The following is a 17,420-nucleotide window of genomic DNA, read 5'->3' as shown; positions in this document are numbered from 1 at the left end:
TACGAGCGCCATTCATCTTCATACGATAAAACTTTATATTACAGGAAGGTTTTTCATTCCAAAACGATCACACTAAAAACGGGTAAAAAAAAAATCAAAATTTCATGCTTGGTATTGGTTACTTGTCGTAGAGTAACGAATGCGATATATATATAGATATTAGTACTGTTATTGCTATCATAAACGGAATCGTCATTACGTCTTCAGGCATAAAGCTAATTGTTTGCATCTCAAAACTGTAAAAATAGAATTGTCATGGGGTGATGGCCATATAAAATAGAAACGTTCCTACGTAATAACGGCGGCGGCCGTGGATGAAAAGTAAATCTTTCCGTGTTAATATCATTTGCTAACTAAACGTTGAGGCCTGTTTGTTTTCGAAAGGTATGTACGGTCCATAGAGTGCCCAGGTAGTCAGTCATCTTATATGAGACGGTATAAACGTTCAGGCTGGTTTTGACACGTGGTCGATAAAAATATTGGTTTATATTCTATTATTTGTCATAGATAGTTGCACTGTCGGATGCTGGTTACCCTGCAGTCGAAGTCGCAGAAAAATATGAGAGAAGGTCAATTGTGACTTTTACGCAAATCCTCTTTCATCGAATACGGCCGACTGTCACGTGTGTAGAGTAGTCGATTTCCGTCATAAATTTTCTCCATTCGTCTCGAAATTTTTGACGATAATTTCCGAACGCTTTCGTGCGCGTCTCCGTATAACTCTTGATCTAATCTGGTACCAATCAAATTCGCTCTATAGATAATGTTTGCAGCCGTTATTCGCACCGCTCCTACCCTGGGACCCTCCACGGGCCCCGTACGTTTCTGTACACGTCGTTAGCGAAATGCGTTCTTCATGCCAGCCATACAATGTCGTCATGGGTCCTCAACAATTTTGCTCGATTCAAGATAACCGGGTTCTTGTTCATTCTATTGCTTACTTGCGTTTTCGTCTAATTGCGGGCGTACTTGACGCCCGAAGCTTCGCCGTCACAAGTCCAACTTCAACAAATACGTACTCCAGTGCGTTCCGCAGCGGACCTCGCTGTTTGGTCATTTTTCTATCACATATCTGTTATGACCGTCTTCTGGTAAACTGGCCGTTTCTAGGTATATCATATTCGTTAACTGACGCTTTTGCCCCCCTTCCCGGTAGCTAGAACCGGATAGCTAGTGGATTCTTTCTGACTAATTTCTTTTGGTAAACATGCGAAACCGGGTTGGATCATTGAAGTCGAGGGGGTCCGGCCGGAATCTGTCATAGGCATTTGGCCGTGCAGTGCCACCGTCATCTGTTGGTTGATATCATTTGGCGACGTTGCATCACGCTTCACCTCACCATGATTCGTTGACATCAACGCTAATTTTTGGTGGTTAACTATCTTACCATGCGTGATGCTGATTTCGCTATAAGTAATTCGTAGCGGTACCTATTTTGTCAATTCAATTTAATGTTGTTGTTGCTTCGTGCCTGTTGCTATGAGGTCTACTGCCGCTGCCCCCTCTGCTTTTTCTTCGCTGTGACTTTACGCTACGATTCCGGCCTGCCGTTGCCGGTGTGGCGATCGCGGCTGCGGTGAATCTCGCCTTTCTTTCGTGTACTTTCTTCATTTTCATCAGCTTCGGCCCTCCGTCAACAACGTTGTCCCGATTCGCCTTTGACGTGGCTGCCGTCATCAGCGTCTGGCCCAGCTACATCTTCGGTGAAGCGGTCAGCCCCTGTTACAAACGGATGCATACTCAGCCACGTAGGTCGTCGTCAGTCTCACTGCGGCGGACTTCAGCGTCGACGACTTCGTTCGCCGCTGATGCCGTTATTTGTTCTAGCTTTACCAGCTCCGCCATCTGTCGGATGGTTCGCCGCTTTCTCTGTCGGTCGAGTCAGCATTGAGGTAACATCGTCTCGTTACAGGAGAATCTTGCTTCACCATTTCTACCCTCAGCATATCTGGCGTTTTTGTGTTTTTCGTAACCAAGCGTAAGAAAGTTAAATTAAAAAAGCCACGACAGCTACTCTGCCTGCCTGCCTGCCTGCCTGCCTGCCTGTCTATCTGCGTGAGGAAATAACAGCAGCACCAGCAGGAGCGTCGAGGAGGGCTGCAGAGCTCCGCGTTACAGCCCTCCCCCGTCACAGCGGCGGTCCGTTTTCCACAACGCGCTAGTCTCGTAGAAGTGTTGCCGCGTGGTCATGTCGCTTCGGTCTCAGTTCAACATCAGCAGAATTAGCGGAGCTGAAGCAGCGTGCGAGACAAAGAAACGAACCGGGAAAAAGGAGTTGAGGAACAAGAAAAAGACGAGATAGGCGGAGAAAAAGATCTTTCCTCAGGAAGGAGTTGTTTGTAGCTTCGTCAATACTGTGCTACTGCAGCTGCTGCTTTGGCTGCTACTATGAGACACCAGGAAAATCTTGACTGTCATCGATCGATTGGTTCGGCAATTGTTTCTCCTCTTGCTGCTGCCGGAGATCTAAGCGCATGTGAGCAATAACTTGGCTATAGTGGCAGTGAAGCTGGACTCCGGTAGTATTACATGAGGCCGGTCACCTTGACGTCAGTGCCCAGCTGGAGCAGCGTCCGACATTGATGTCCATCATTGAACGCTGACGCTGTCGAAGCCATTGGCACTTGCTGAGAGTGAGACGGAGGGGATCGGAACAACACAGCGACAGGGTCCGCTTTTGTATGACTCGATGGATATCAAGCGGAATCGGTCTTTCGAGTTGCTTATCCATTGACTTCACAGCCAATCAGTCAGTCAGTCAGTCAGTAGCAACGTTTGAATCCACAATATTTGGCGAATCCGATGCCGTGAAGAGCCTCTGTGTCGCTAACAATGTTGTTTTGGCTCACGGCCGCGCTATAGCGACGGTTGTACGAATAGTCAGCAAAACACAACAGAGTCCCCCGGCAACAGCTCGTCGGCCGGCTTAGTTTGGCGCTTCCCACAGTCGCCGCCGCCGCCGCCGCTGCGACCGCCAAGCCCCGCCTCCGCAGCGATGATGCGAGCGGACTCATGAACGGCACCGTGGCACCGCCTTCGAGTCGCCGCCGCCGCCGCTCCGGGCGTACGCAGCAGCTGCCGCGCCTGCTGTCACCTTGGCTGTGTTAGACTGGCTATCGCGTGTTTCGTCCTGCTGCCAGTTTCTATCGTAGAGATAAGATGTCTGTCGATTTGTCTATGGGAGCGCGTATGCGAGTGTATGTGTAAGGGCGTCTCTGTGTGTATTAGCGTGCCCTAAGAGTTTCTATCTGTCGTTGATTCCCTGCTATCAGTTCGTTATTCTCTCGTCAACGTTGTCGCTGCTGCTGCTGCTCTGGCTATGGCCAAGGAGTCAGAGGCAGCCGCAGCAGGAACTGGCAGGCCGACAGTACAAACACACGAACAGCAGAAACGGCCGCAAGAAAGCTCCAATCAAAACCCAGCGAAAATCTGGGTCTGTCTACCGTACCCGGGAGCCGATGACTGTGGCTTAAGAAGAGCCAAAAGCCTGCAGCGGCTGCGTGGATCGGCACTGGGCAGAACTCACTAATAAACCGAGATTTGTCTTCGAGAGAGCCTCGTTTCAACCTAACTCAACAACTAATTGAAGAAGAAAACAACGCACAACAGAGGACCCTGTGCAGCGTGAGCCTTCGTCAGTAGAACTCCTACATCTGCGACTGCGGCCGCTGCTGCTGTATCGAGCTTCACTTCGACTGAAATCAGCCGGTAAAACCGTGAATCTCTTCGTCTTCCTGTTTGCCGTTGTCGCCAGTGGAAATGGTCACTTTTACTACTACTGCTGCTGCCGCTGCTGCTGCTGCTGCTGCTGCTAGTGTTGTTGTCGCTCTAGTCATCTGTGCGTCTCTAGAGCGCGCTATTCTCTGAGTCTTTGTGGGTGTGCGAATGAGCGTCTTGCGTTTCGTTGATTAATAGCTGCTCAGTTGTCCTCTCACCCGTACGACCGCCACGGCTACGCCATAGCTGGCACAGCGACGCGATAGCCAAGGGATTTCTTGATCAACCAGCACAGGCGACAGCAGCAGCTACTCGAACTAATATCAGCGTCAACGTTCCTCAACTGTTACATAGATTCACGTTCGTCATCGTCGTCTCTCGAAGTTGCTCCTTTCCTGTACTCTTTCACTCGCTTCCCTCGTTTTGGCCGGCAGTCAGCGAGCGGTCGCCGCGGCGGCGGCGGCGGCGGCGGCAGCAAGCGGCTGGTCGGCGGCGCTGCTGTTGTCTGTCCGTCTGTCTGTCTGTCTGTCAGTAGTAGTCAGTCGTCGGTTCGTAGAGCGGCGCAAACCTCTCTTACAGGCGGAGGGGGGGGTTTGCGGACAAACGGAGAGATTCGCAGCGGTTGCGACTGAGACATGAGCACGCCGCTCTCGATAGACAGTCGAGATCATCATCCGGCGGGAGACGAACTACGGCTAGACAGACTAAATGCCGCACTGTGCCAATCGCCCCGTACATTGTGAGGAGTAGTCGGCAGTAGGAGAACCTTGCATCAGTGTGCTTGCTGTGAGACTACATGGAGACCCAGCAACTTAACCTGCCGTAGACTATTTGGCAGTGCTGGGCCGGCTTGTCACTTCGGCATGCCCAGCATGTGACTGATTCCGTGGCATTAACTGTGTGACTGTAGAGTAACGGCAGAAGTTGGCGAAATCACAAATGAATATTGTTGTCAGCCGGCAAAGAGACAGAAAACGTGGGATTCACGTACAGTCTTCTCTGTACGTGTGCGTGTTGTAGCTTTCTGATAGAGGGGCGGCAGTGGGACTAATGAAAAACTAAAGATCTCGCTCACTGGAAACAGGGTTAGCATCCGATTGTTCGTGTGTGTAAAGTAGAAGTTGCTGGTGGTGGCGAAAAAGATCATTTGGCTAGAGTTAGAGAAAGGTACTGTTGGGGTAACGTTGTCACTAAGTTATTATCAACAACAACAACTGCGAGAGCGACCCTTCGATATCAAAAATCTTCGTCAGCCCTACTGTATATGTGATTATGTTGTAAGCATTTGTCGTGGTGGCGCGAACCGAGCGTGGCTTATAAGTGTACGATGAAAGCTTTTCTCTGTAGAAGAACTAAATGATGATGAAGTTTGCACGGAGACGTTTTTTCACGAAAAAATTTCAGCCAATACCGATAAGCAGTGCCGTAGACAATAGTAGAAATAGCAGCAGCAGCAGCAGCAGCAGTAGCAGTAGCCAAAACGATATTCAATTGTGAAAGTGAGCCTGTTATACGGGCTAATATTTTTCTTCGCTTTTGCAAGGATACTCATTACGGTCTATACAGAACGAAGAACTTCGGAAAAGTTTTGCGGACGTCCGTAAACTAAATACGGCTAGCCGGTTTTCATCCTTCTTCACCGTGCTTGTCCATCGAAGAATTCATGTAACGGTCCACTGTTCTTCTGAAGGCCTCTTGAAGCTCTCACCGCTAGGCTAGGATGTGGCGATCGACTTGTGGATGCGCATCCAACATAACGACGGAAACAATAAAGATTAAAGGAACGAAAATCGCATTTCCTTGGTGTCTGGTCCTATGAAAAACGCATCGAGTGCTTCCGATCTTGTTGTTGTGTGTATAACTTCGTAGACGCTATTCAGTTTGGGGACGTTACAGGAGAACAATTTTTTCGTTAAATAACAGCAAACCATGTACCATCCATCATACTACTCATACGAAATTCCGGAGCCCTATTGGCAGACTGCTACTGCCCATGTTGGAGCACCCACACCGGAGTGGCCCACAGCGCCCACGGGCTCGACTTCTGCTCAACTGCCTTCGCTTGCCTACAATAGCTACTACCCTTACGGCGATTTGCACACCGAAGGAACCTTTACGGAGCTACCCTCCCCCAACCATATCGGTGAGTAGCGAACTAACTATTCAATGCTTAGGTGTGCGGTATAGGAGAACTAATACGACCATTCGATATTTCTCTGACAATTGCAAACATTATTATTATCTATGCGGAACATGAGTACATGGACTATGGAAGCCTTTCGTAGGATCGAAGAGACTAAAAACAGGCGATCGAGGCACGTGCAAGCAAACCTTGAAAGTTGAGTTTATGCAACTTTGCAATGAGAGCGATGCTAGGAGTAGGTAGGCTTCTACGCGTAAATTATGTCCGCTCGCTACTCTAACACAACGATATACGATACGTCTGCAAGGTCGTTTTTGAGTGGCTCAAGCCAACAGAAACTGAAGTATGACGTCCTTGCCAAAAAGTGAAACACCTGACTTCGTTTAAGATTTAGAACAGACCTGTAAAACTTCCTGGTTCATCCAATGCACATATAGTTTTAGAGAGACAAAAAAAATTACTTGATTTGTTCCACTCTGTACGTTGCTACTGTTGGCAGACTGACGGGAGCCTCGTGAAGGTCAGACGTGAGGGCCTACGAGGTTAGAAGTCGCATAACTCACTAATTTCTTCTGAGTCATCGTCGAAGAGATAAGCTGTTACCGATGCAAGCCTGAATTCATTGAAATGCGTAGAAACCATTCGGCCAGAGGTGACACACATAAAGGGAAAGATTCATGTTCCCTTTCAGCCATTAGTTCACGAAACAGCGCCCTTGTAACTTGCTTCCTTGTAGTACCGAGCACATAGAGCATATCTACAACTGTTTCCCTCTATCCGTCGTACCGATTCGCCCTTTGCTGACATCATCAATTTAATCCACTAGCGTTCAGTAAGGATCCGCTACCTCCGTGAAGGCTCCAGTAGCTGTTTTATCGCGCAGATCGATTCACTCTTAATTGGAGTGCAAGGTCGCTGGTCACACCTACATATGTACATGTACCTTAGAGCTGACGGGTAGAGGGTGGTCGAAAGTCACCTAATGCTATAACATTTAAATATGACGAGACTGTATCGAGGGTACAAAAAAAAAATTAAAAAAAAACATGCGGACACTTTCGAAGAAGCGGTTCTATGCGCTGCGTTCAGATTGCAGTATCCCAAAAATCAATTTTTATTCGACCATAACTGATTGAAGGCAGGTCTTGGATCCTTTTTTTCCTAATTATATAGAGACAATAGATAAATATCCTCTAAGAGATATGGTCTTAATTATCGATTGCCTCAGTAATACATGGTCGCCAATGCAAAGGATAGCACCGATTTCGACAACGACAATCTTTGTTGAAGATCTATTAATCCTGCACATCATTTCTACATCTATATTATTACAAATGCTCTGAAAAGCAAATATACGTCTGACTTATCTATGGCCCGACGCTGCTATATTTGTAGTCTTTACGAACGGGTAGAAATAGCTTGCATCAAACGATGCATCGTATGGCTGGTACCACGTCGTTATCGGACGATAATCCCATTTTTTATGCGGTCTAGCCGGCGACCAGCGTCTGGAATCGAAGTGTAGCAAAATCTTTCCGGGCACGTGCCGTGATTTCCAACTATATCAGGGAGAGACTCTCATTGCATAGAACACAGCCCCTTGCTGTCTTAATTGAAACTATTCGTTCTAACAGAATATTGAATACATATATATATACAATGTGACAAACAAAGTCATCAAAACCGTTACTGATATCATCTCTATAGAACGACACCAAAAACAAGCGCTGAAGCTAGCTGAAGAACCCATTCCTAATGACACAAGAGTAGATAGTAGCTGTTCGTAAACATCTTTTGGAATTGCTATGCGCTGGGGTCTCAAGACGATGCCCAGTGTTTTGCAAAGGTCATAGGACTACGCAAGTGTACACTAGAAGTTCGAAAAACATCTTCGCTGAACGACTTCGTGGTTTAAACATTCTTAAGGAGTGGCGTACACTCAATCTAAATATTTTGCTTTTCTTTATCTTGAGTACTATAAGGCTAAACTAGGAACTGACTCTTCTGAGTCAGTTCCTGTTACAAACTAGCGCACTCTTCTATATAGTATTGTGAAACAAAACGTGATAGCACATTGTAAGCTGGGAGGCGTTGGAGACGGCAATGCAGGAATTTTAATAGCTCGTTAAGCAAAAATGTGTGAATTATGGAACAAAAAGTAAGTCCGGTGAAGGCCGGTATGTGTGAATCAATGACCAGCGCCTAAAATTCCAGATGTAAAATCTGAAGCGCTCATTGTATTTAAATCCAGTGATATAGCTAATATCAGATACGAAATTCTTCCAGATACAAGTTTGGACGGCATGTTACTAATCATAGAAGACTCTTAATGGGGTTCCGCCACCTGCTCACGGATCGGAATGCATACCCCCGTTTCGAGTACTTGATCCGTGTAAAATCTGTCTACTTGCCTCGATCGGTCCCGATTGGAACAATTTCGTAACGCGCCCTTGCAAACAGCTCCCCCATCGTTTAACGGCCCTCTCTTCTATTCATAATGATCTCAAATCGAAGGTAATATTACTTACCGATCCAGCAGCTACATATAGACTGGCTATATATGTTTATAGGCTGATGTCTATGGCATTCGAGAATTCCCACGTCGTTTAATATCCATCCACCTGATCCTCGCCCTTCGTCGGTCCTCGTGAATTCCCTCAGCAACTTCACAATGACCTTGTTGAGAAATTAATCGCCGACGAGTTGGCTGCCACCTTACCGGTGTCCTCGAACGACGTAGTTGCTTGCGCCACCTTCAACCTCCCATAATACTCCCATAATATGCCTGTCAAGCCCACTGCCTGTGGTAGAAGTCGTAATAGTATCGCTAGAACGCGACACTTCGCTCACTTACTTGTTGTACTACTGGGCCGCCGCTGCTGCTATTGTTATTGTGTTATAGTTCTCGTCACCAGCGCCGCCTGATCGGCCGGCGGCGCTCGACGATTTTATAGCAATATGCAGCAGCAGCCGCCGGGGCGCAGGAGCAACAGCAGCGGCCGTAGAAAAGAGGCGGTGAAAGCGGTAAACCGCTATTCGGTAGTAAAATAACACATCAGCACGGTGGCGTAGGCATCAGCTCCGCTACCACTGGCCCGCCGCCGCTAGAGCCCGTGAAGCTTCAGAACGGCTGACATAGTCTCTAGCGGTCGAGACTCGTCTCTCGATAGCCTAAGCATTGCCTCGCGACTCGGTCTCTTGTCTGCTGGCTGGGTCAGGAACGCGGTGCCTCGGGTGAGCGTGACACCGCCGGAGGACACTGACACATGCCTCTCTCTTTCGATTGGCCTCTACATATATCCCTTTGAGTGGCATCGGGTAGGAGCGCCACCACCCCTTCAGCTGGAGCTGGATCTGCCGGGCCCATTCCCGCGCAGCAGTTCGTCTTTTCTAGAGTTTTGGTGTAGCCTTAAGACACATACAGATAGATTGTCGTACGTGGAACGCGGGCTAGGGAAAAGAGTGCCGCAGTTTGCTAGGGACTAGCGGGAGGACTATAGGGTTTTTCCTATCAGTCCTTATGGCTGGTTCGTTCACTCTTCCACTACCTCATGCTTCGTCTTTGTGCTAGCGCGCCAGCGTCAGGTCCCCTATATGTAGATCACATTCCTTCATCATAGATGCGCCACGCTATGAGTCCTTCCCCGTAGCGTGGCAGCAAAGGGAGCAGAACAAACCATGAGCAAGGAACTTCTTCAGGCGCCAGCCTGTGGCTCCAGTACAAGACTTTTCCTTCCGACCGAGATCTTCTATCTTCGTTTTCTCTCGCCTGCTCACTCCGTTCCACCGCGCACTTTCTTCTGACGATAAAATGCCCATAAAGCAGACCAAGCGAGGTGGCGTTGTGAGTGGAACCTGCATGGCAGTCGCGGACGTTTGCTTCGTGTGGTGCTGCCTGCCTTCGCAGACCCACATGGATACTGCTAGTAGTAGTGGGACCAGAGGCTTGCCCACAGGAGCAACTGTGGGGCGGCGAACGAGCGTGCCTCTAAGTGTAGTCGGTAGGAACTCCAGAAGGGGGGCCGAAGGGGAAAGTTGGATGGCGAAGAGTCTTCAGGATGAATCATCACCACCCAGACATACAGCCATTTCCTCCCACCTCAGCTCGCCGCCACCCCATTCGGTGGCTGTGTGACCGACCTAGCACACCACTATCCGCATGCCCGTCGGGGCTTACTACATGGACAGAGTGGAGCAAAAAGGCCTTTTGCCCCTACCTTCAGCGCCCTCCTCTTTCCCTTGCACCGCCTAACCTCTCTGTTCTGCACAATCCTCTACAGACAGACACAAGCCTCGACAGACACATAGTCTCGTAGCTCATTTCCCCATAAGCCGACCCTTCGACTACTGCTCCACAGCTCCCGCCCGTTTGCCAACCAGCGCTCCGTTTTCCCCTTTCCCCGACCAGCCAGTCAGCCAGACTATCTATGTGTCTTCTTACTCTGGAGTCAGCCAATGTGCTTCACACGATGTGTTGCCTCACATGTGAGCAGTGGTCGCGGTGGCGCTCCAGTGTTTTGCCTGCCTGCTCTCCAAAGTCTTGCGCAGGCTGCATCTAAACTCATTGCGGGAAATCGCTATGGGAAATAAGGGAGTCGTCTGGTAGGGTCATAGTTTTGGTAGTCTGACGAGGACGGACGCGACGAGCAGCACGAGAACGAACCAACGAACAGCCAACGCTAGGAACGATGAAGGAATTAGGGTAGACTGGGTTGAAGAGGGAGACCGGCCAGTACGGGGGTTGAGGGAGCCTGTGGCTGCTCTGCTGCACTGCTATGGCTGCTACTGCTGCTTGTGCTGGCAGCGGTAGGTGGGCGCGCACTTCAAAGCTCTTGTTCCTGCCGACTGGAGGTTTAGGTCGGTCGCTTCAAAGGATCGCTCGTTCGTTCGCTCGTGTGTGTGGGCGAAATTTTCGGGGGGTTTCTGGGTCTGTCAGTAAGTGGGGCCAGCAAAATGAGCGAACACAGAAAGAGAGTGGCACAAAAGGGGGCCGCAAGCACCACCCCCTCCAACAGACGACGCACACATACACGGAGACACGGATACCCAGTTCGCTGCATCGAACGGCGGGTGCCATGGCTCAACGCCGATGGCAGTAGCAACAGCAACCAGCGATGGATGGAAACGCTGTCAGTTTTTCCTTATGGCCCTGCAAACTTTGCCTCCATTCCCCGGACCGTTACAGCGCCCCGCTCTTTCTTTCGTTCGCAGTCAGGCGTCTACAAGACGAAGAGCTGATTATGAAATGCAATTCAAATATTGGGCTTCGTTCTAGTCTCTCTGATCTGTGTCCCTCACTCTTTGTGGGCACATCGATACCACTGCGTCTACCGCTGCTTATACAAAGGAAGGCCAATCTGACTTTGGTATGGATGGGTAGAGGACGCGTATTTGCAGGCCTAAGGCTAACGCGACTGGTCACAGAAAAGTGTACTACTGAGTGAGGGAAGTTCACAATTGATGTCCGAGGAAGAATCAGAACCAAAACGAGAGAGATAATAATATGCGGAATATCTGTATTCCTTTTTTGGCTCGTGGAGTTATAATCGTCCATGCACACCACCATATCGCCGCCGTCTACGACGATGGGGTCTACGAGGGTCGATGAAGCCTTGGCCCGTGCATGTGCGAGTCAGCTTTTTCAGTGTGGTCCAGTGACGGAAGGCAGTGAAGACCGACATCGGGAGACATCTGCAGTTTGCACAACCTGCATAACTCCTTATTACCCTTTCACATCTTCTGAGGTATTCCTACTAGGACCATTTGCCTTCTCCGACACTCTCTAAGAATGTGATTTCTTCTAGTATTCGACATGCTGGTTACTGAACGGAAGGGAGGGTATGAATAAAACAGCCATTGTGAAACATGGCACGTACGTATATTGATGTAAATGAGATTTAACTTCAATAATAGTGATTTACAGCCAAAGCACCTACAAAGCTCTTAAAAGCCTACTACTCTTTTGTCCTTCTGCATAATTAGCAAGGTCTAATCGTTACTTGATTACGATCTAAGCAATCAATGTTTAATTGTTAGCTGATCCTAATGGAAGATATAGGACGTAACGAAACTGCCGTTTAAATACTGCAAAAAAGAAACCAAATGATTTGCATAAAAGCGTCCAATATACGCTGCGGTCATGGCAGACATTCCCATTGCATGTAACTCCTTTTCAAGCATCCGCTTACATATTCATACTATAAAGATACGCTATCATGCTCCGAACAATGGACTGTTGAAGACTTCAAAAGCTTCGGCTGGCGAAGTGTCGAGGTGTCAACAGGAACAATATGACCTTCAACTGATTTTCTCACATCTGCACTTTTTTCGAAAACAACCAAACAAAGGGAAAACAATCGAACAGTAACGCACTTGCCAACTGATTAACTTTATTTGGCTCTTCGCAGACCAGGCATTGTTGTCTTCAATAGCCGAGCCCGTATCAGCTATTTTAAGTACCTTGCCTCGTTACAAGTGGCTACTGGCTCAATTATTGGCGCCTATTACGGCTGCAATCACAACTTGATCCCTACAGTTTAAGTTAGCAAAGAAGTAAAGTTTAAGTTAAAAAAAAAAAAGACACCATGGTATACTACTGCCAGATTGAAAAATCGATCTTTTCACTTTATGAAGAACTCGTACTATAAGTAACTGCCTTAAAAAACATAAACGGACACGTATGCTTAAAAGCAATACCCCCTTGCTATGCAACATTATTATTATAATTATTACAACAATTCGTTTGATCAGAAGAACCATTGTGATCACCGATGAGGGGGAATGGGGGCGCGATGTGGCTGTTTTAAATGTGTGCATGTCGGGCAATAGAAAGTCGATTCTGCTAAAACATGTGGCGTTTTTAAGGTTCAGCTTTATCGGGGAGGGCAATGTCGGACTCGTTCATAATGGCTTCATAAGGTAGCACATTATGGTTGTATATGTGTGTAGGTGCTTCACGTATGAATGGATGTTCTACGGCTATATGGCAGGAGAGTCCTGCGATCGTTTGCTATCAGTAGTTCTTCGCAGTAGCAAATTTCGTTTCTGAACTTGCAAAAAGGAAGTAATTTAGGTTCAGTAGGAAGATAGGACCGGGAGAAATGATGTGAATGTTCATTCAGTCACTGGGGAGGTGCACCACATTGAGCTCGTCAGTTGTATGTAACTCGTTTAGACTATGATAGAATCGATGTTATGGTCATTATGTAGCTCAGACTCACACTGGCGATTGCTTGTAGCCAAAAATGCATATGCTCCAGTATGTATCAGTGAGGTAATGTTGGAGCTCGTGACGTGTACGACCGCCTTCATTCTGGTAACTCCCCGGCAAGGAGTCCATCTTTGACAATCACAATTCTTTTTAGTCCCTCACTACTACAAATATTTGCTGGATTTGTGAATGGTAAATATGCGATTCTAATTGAGTTACATGGCTGGCGGAATACGAAATATTGGGAGACGGCGTTTCGAGGAACTATGAGACCGACTCCTGACATCAAAAGTGATGGAACGCCTGAATTCGTGTAGAGAATGCTTTGTGCACGTTGTTTGCCTGTGCGACGCCGATGGTATAGCTCTCGCCAGCGATGTGTCCGGCCTAAAGAAATCGAGGTTTCAGTGGAAGTACGCCCTCGATGCTGTAATATTGTCATGGTACGGGTTCAATCAAAATGAATGGCCTCGATTTCGTCGCATACGAGAAAAGGGACAGAGTATGAAACGTCCAGGAATTGCAACTTCTATCTTGAAAGCAAACGCCCTTTCAAGTGATACCTTTGAAATTAGCTTTTATTATTTGAGAAGATCAATGGCAAAATTGGCTCATGTAATTTCATGTTTGACTTATTTGTTTGGCAAGGTTTTAAAGGTAACTTGAATCACAGGTACAATCTAATTATGCATATGGCCTTAGACCCTTCGGACAAGTGCCTTAAACGTATCGGTACTATTTTCGCACACCATGGGTTAATAGAGACAGCGACGATTCCTATCGTCAGTGTTGCTTCTCCTAAGGGTTGTGAGTTTTAGATTTCCCATAGCATAGCACGTGGTTGAAAGAAAAAAGAATCCAAAAAAAGATCACCCACTACACAATTGCCCTATTCGGCGTCTTGCTAACTCTCTGTTTGTAAAGAGTGTACGGCCTGTTTCGTCTGCTGCTTCTGCAGCCTGGCCTTTTCTCGGCACTCCTAACTGATACAGTGGTGGCGTTCTAGTAGGTCTCGCTCCTTGCGACCGACCGAAAGCTGTTTGCCAGGCCCCGGTTCAAGTCTGAGCTGACCTTGTCATTTCTAATCTAAGACGTTCGTCACCGTTGGCTCACTAGCCGGCGCCTCCCCCGACATCTGTCGTTTTGAATCAATGAGTCTAACGTGGACGACGAAAACGACGCGCATTGATTTGGACAGGAAATAGCATCAGAGCACTATCGCAGTGGCGCCGACGAGCAGTTTCTGGTCGAGAGCCCGCATATATAGAGGTTCTTGCTATATATATATATATGAGTGTGTGTGTGTGTGTGTGTGTGTGTGTGTATATATATATGAAACTTGGTGTACTTGAGTGGTTATTTGGATGGATAAGTCTATCGAAACAGCTGAGCCGCTGCTCCATGCGAATGACTACAGTCACTAGGACGAGCAGCACGCAGATTATGTAGAAGCAATCTGATTATCATTGTGGTTATTTTCACATAATTATAGTCTTTGACGCATTTATACTCGCTAATTACGCACGAGATTAGGTATCCTGTAACTCAGTGATGATATCGTAGCTATTACAGGTTATCTCATCTGCGTTTCCTCTAAGTAGTCCTTTGCTGACTGGCCGGAAACATTCGCAGAGCCGTAAGCTCAGTTTCTTATTCTTCAAAACTGGTTTAACTGTATAACGACATATTGGAAACCTAACATATACTGCGTTCGTCTTCTTCAGTATTGCGCATTCGATGCCCCACATTAGTTTGCCCGGCTCACCGTCTACCGGAAGATTTGTGCTACTGTAGACTTGTATGACAAAAGCAAGCAACGTTGCAACAAGACGGGGAATCGTTAATTAGCTATTTATTAATTACAGTGGCAGGCACCCTTACCCTACTTTAGGTTCGTTTCCGGCCTTTAACCGGTGCCCTGTTTGTTAGTGAAAATTGCTGTCTTTGTCGATTTGTCGTTAATCCTTCCTTCAGCGGCAATATTTTCAACGCTGAGCCACCGCAACGGTTGGATTCATGTAATTTGGATGGTCATTCGATTTGTCCTTATTTTAGGCAACGTAGCAACTGAACGACATGTTCCAGTCTGTATCGTTGATAGACATCTATCGAAGGGTGTGATGTTAGTTTTTGTTGTCCACATATTGCACGACGTTATGTATAGAGCTACACATTAATTTCGACACTGTCCCTGCTATATCTACACACACACATATATATATGCAACAGAAAAGTTGGGCTATCGCTTAACTAATTCATTATTGTTGAACAAAGCGGCCACAAGACCTATAATGAAACCAAAAATAAGAGGCTGGCCAAGAATTTCTTCGAATACCGCCTCCTTTCGATCCCTCGACAACATCAGCCATTCCAAGACAGCAGCAGTTGCTACGGTCCGGTTCGAACCATGATGGCCACCATGGCTAGCACATCGGTGCATTTTCATTATGTACGGCCAACACAATCCGACAAGACAAGAATTGCGACGCCGTTTGAAAATTTTCGGCACAACTCAGCAGACGACGAAGCAGATTTTCCGAACGCAACAGTACGGCCGCGTCTTTGTAGGAGCGTTCAACGTACTACAGTAACAGGCCGTAAACAAAACACTGACTTGATCAACGGCGATAGGCCAACCAAAGCGAATCGTATCCCAAACATGAAACATTTTTCCCTCAAAATCCGAATTATTCCCACCTCAAGAGTCGGACCTGTTCCTCCGTAGTATCGATCGGCGGTAGCTATCATAGTTGCAGTAACTGCTGCTACATCAGTGGGCGTCTGTTACGCAAAAGTCGAGACGACGAACACACAGATGTAGACATATTGATTTATTAATGTATGTATTACGGCTGTTGTGGCCATAACAACGATTGCTGCTGACACTTCTACAGTTGTCTCGTTATTTTTGTAAACGAGCGTCGAACGTCAGTGATGTATTTGTTTGCCCGCGCCATATCTCGATGTCGCCAACCAGCGCTCAGCGGCGAAAAGGAAGGCCAGCCATTGTCTGATTTAAAAATGTTTATTTATGACCGGCCGCTACTACAGGTCTATCTTGCCGGGCCAATGTCTGCTAACTTCCGCTGAAGCGCATTCGTTCCGCATATCGTTCGTTGGGTACATTATTATGCCGATATGTCACGTTTGGCGACAAGAAAATAGAGACAGATAGGCACACAGATAGAGAAACAGGTATGCAAAACATACAAAATGTTATTTCTGGAAGCAACCGCATATCAAACGTCTTCGAGCTTTAAAAGTGGACGCTGCTGATGAGCCTGTTACGTCATTTGCTCCAGTCTGAATGATGGCGAATCCGGTTGTCGGAGCCGATTCCATTACTGTGGTCGCTGATCATCGACTGTCCATCGACCATGATATATAGTATCGGTCTTCGTTGCCACTGATCGCTGGCCAGCCAGCCAGCCAGCCAGCCAGCCACCCCCTCGAAGCTGTGATGTCTTTTTCCACTATGTTATTCGCTGACCCGGCGACGTCCTAGCTCTTTGTGAGCCTTGCACAAACACAGTGTATTCTGGTGTCTGGCAGGACAGGTATGTTTGTCTGTTGATCCGTCTCTGTAAACTAGTCTATCTGATAAGGTTCATCATCTGTGTCCAATTCATCTGCTATGTCGATTATTTCCTCGAAGTATAGACGAATAGCGAATACATCGTTGGCCCGCGCGCTCAGTCCCGCTATGAGTGAGTGCGGGAGCCGTGGATCTATTGCGCGACGCAACCGGCCACATCTCGTCGTAAGTGTTCTGCTCCTATTATAACAGCAACAGCAGGAACGGTGGCAGTAGGATGACAAAGGACGGGCCGACAAACGGGAAGGTAGTGATGGGGTAGGCCCTGTGCGATAGTGCAGCGAGCATTTGCTGCTGACCAGAGGCGGCTAAATACGGCGAGGATTATACGCATGTGTACATTGGAATGTACTTACCCCTTTTTGTGTCCTGTGTATATTCTATATACATTCTATGGCGCTAGTTCTGGCGGCAAAAGAAGAAGTTGCAGAAGCTGTTGTTACTGGCGTAATGGTCTAACCATCGCCACCGGTCTACCCAGCAAACCGAACACCGTTCCGCTAAAGAGCTCTATACACATACAATGCAGCAACTACAATGCTAGTAAAGCAATTCGCCGCGATCCTGGTCCTGATCAGAATGTGGCCTATTCAACCAATCGTCTTCGTCAGGGGTGCGCCAGCGGGTCGACGGCTGTGAGTGGGGTGCTCGCATCGTCCAGCCCACCTCTGAAATGCCGATGAGGTCTCCGCCATGGGTACAGCCACGACCATACCTTAAGCTCTGCTACTGGGTATCAGAAGGATAAGTGGATG

The 17,420-nt window shown here is 47.6% G+C and overlaps 1 protein-coding gene across 2 annotated transcripts in view; it reads left to right on the top strand.

The window, feature by feature from the left end:
• Nucleotides 1-3,299: 3,299 nt before the first annotated feature.
• Nucleotides 3,300-17,420, top strand: part of LOC111255376 (uncharacterized) — a 36,665-nt gene continuing 22,544 nt past the window's right edge. The window contains exon 1 of one of the 2 annotated variants that reach the window (XM_086989080.1): nt 3,300-5,860. In XM_086989080.1, coding sequence (XP_086845206.1) covers nt 5,647-5,860 — 214 coding nt within the window. In that variant the 5' untranslated portion in view covers nt 3,300-5,646. The remainder of the gene's footprint in view (nt 5,861-17,420) is intronic. The other variant, XM_022817284.2, reaches the window with a different exon arrangement.

Source organism: Varroa destructor, unplaced genomic scaffold (genome assembly GCF_002443255.2).
Source record: "Varroa destructor unplaced genomic scaffold, Vdes_3.0 BEIS01000001.1, whole genome shotgun sequence".
Lineage (NCBI taxonomy): Eukaryota > Metazoa > Arthropoda > Arachnida > Mesostigmata > Varroidae > Varroa > Varroa destructor.
Note: the sequence above shows the minus strand (reverse complement) of the source record. Positions and strands in the feature narration are given on the sequence as shown.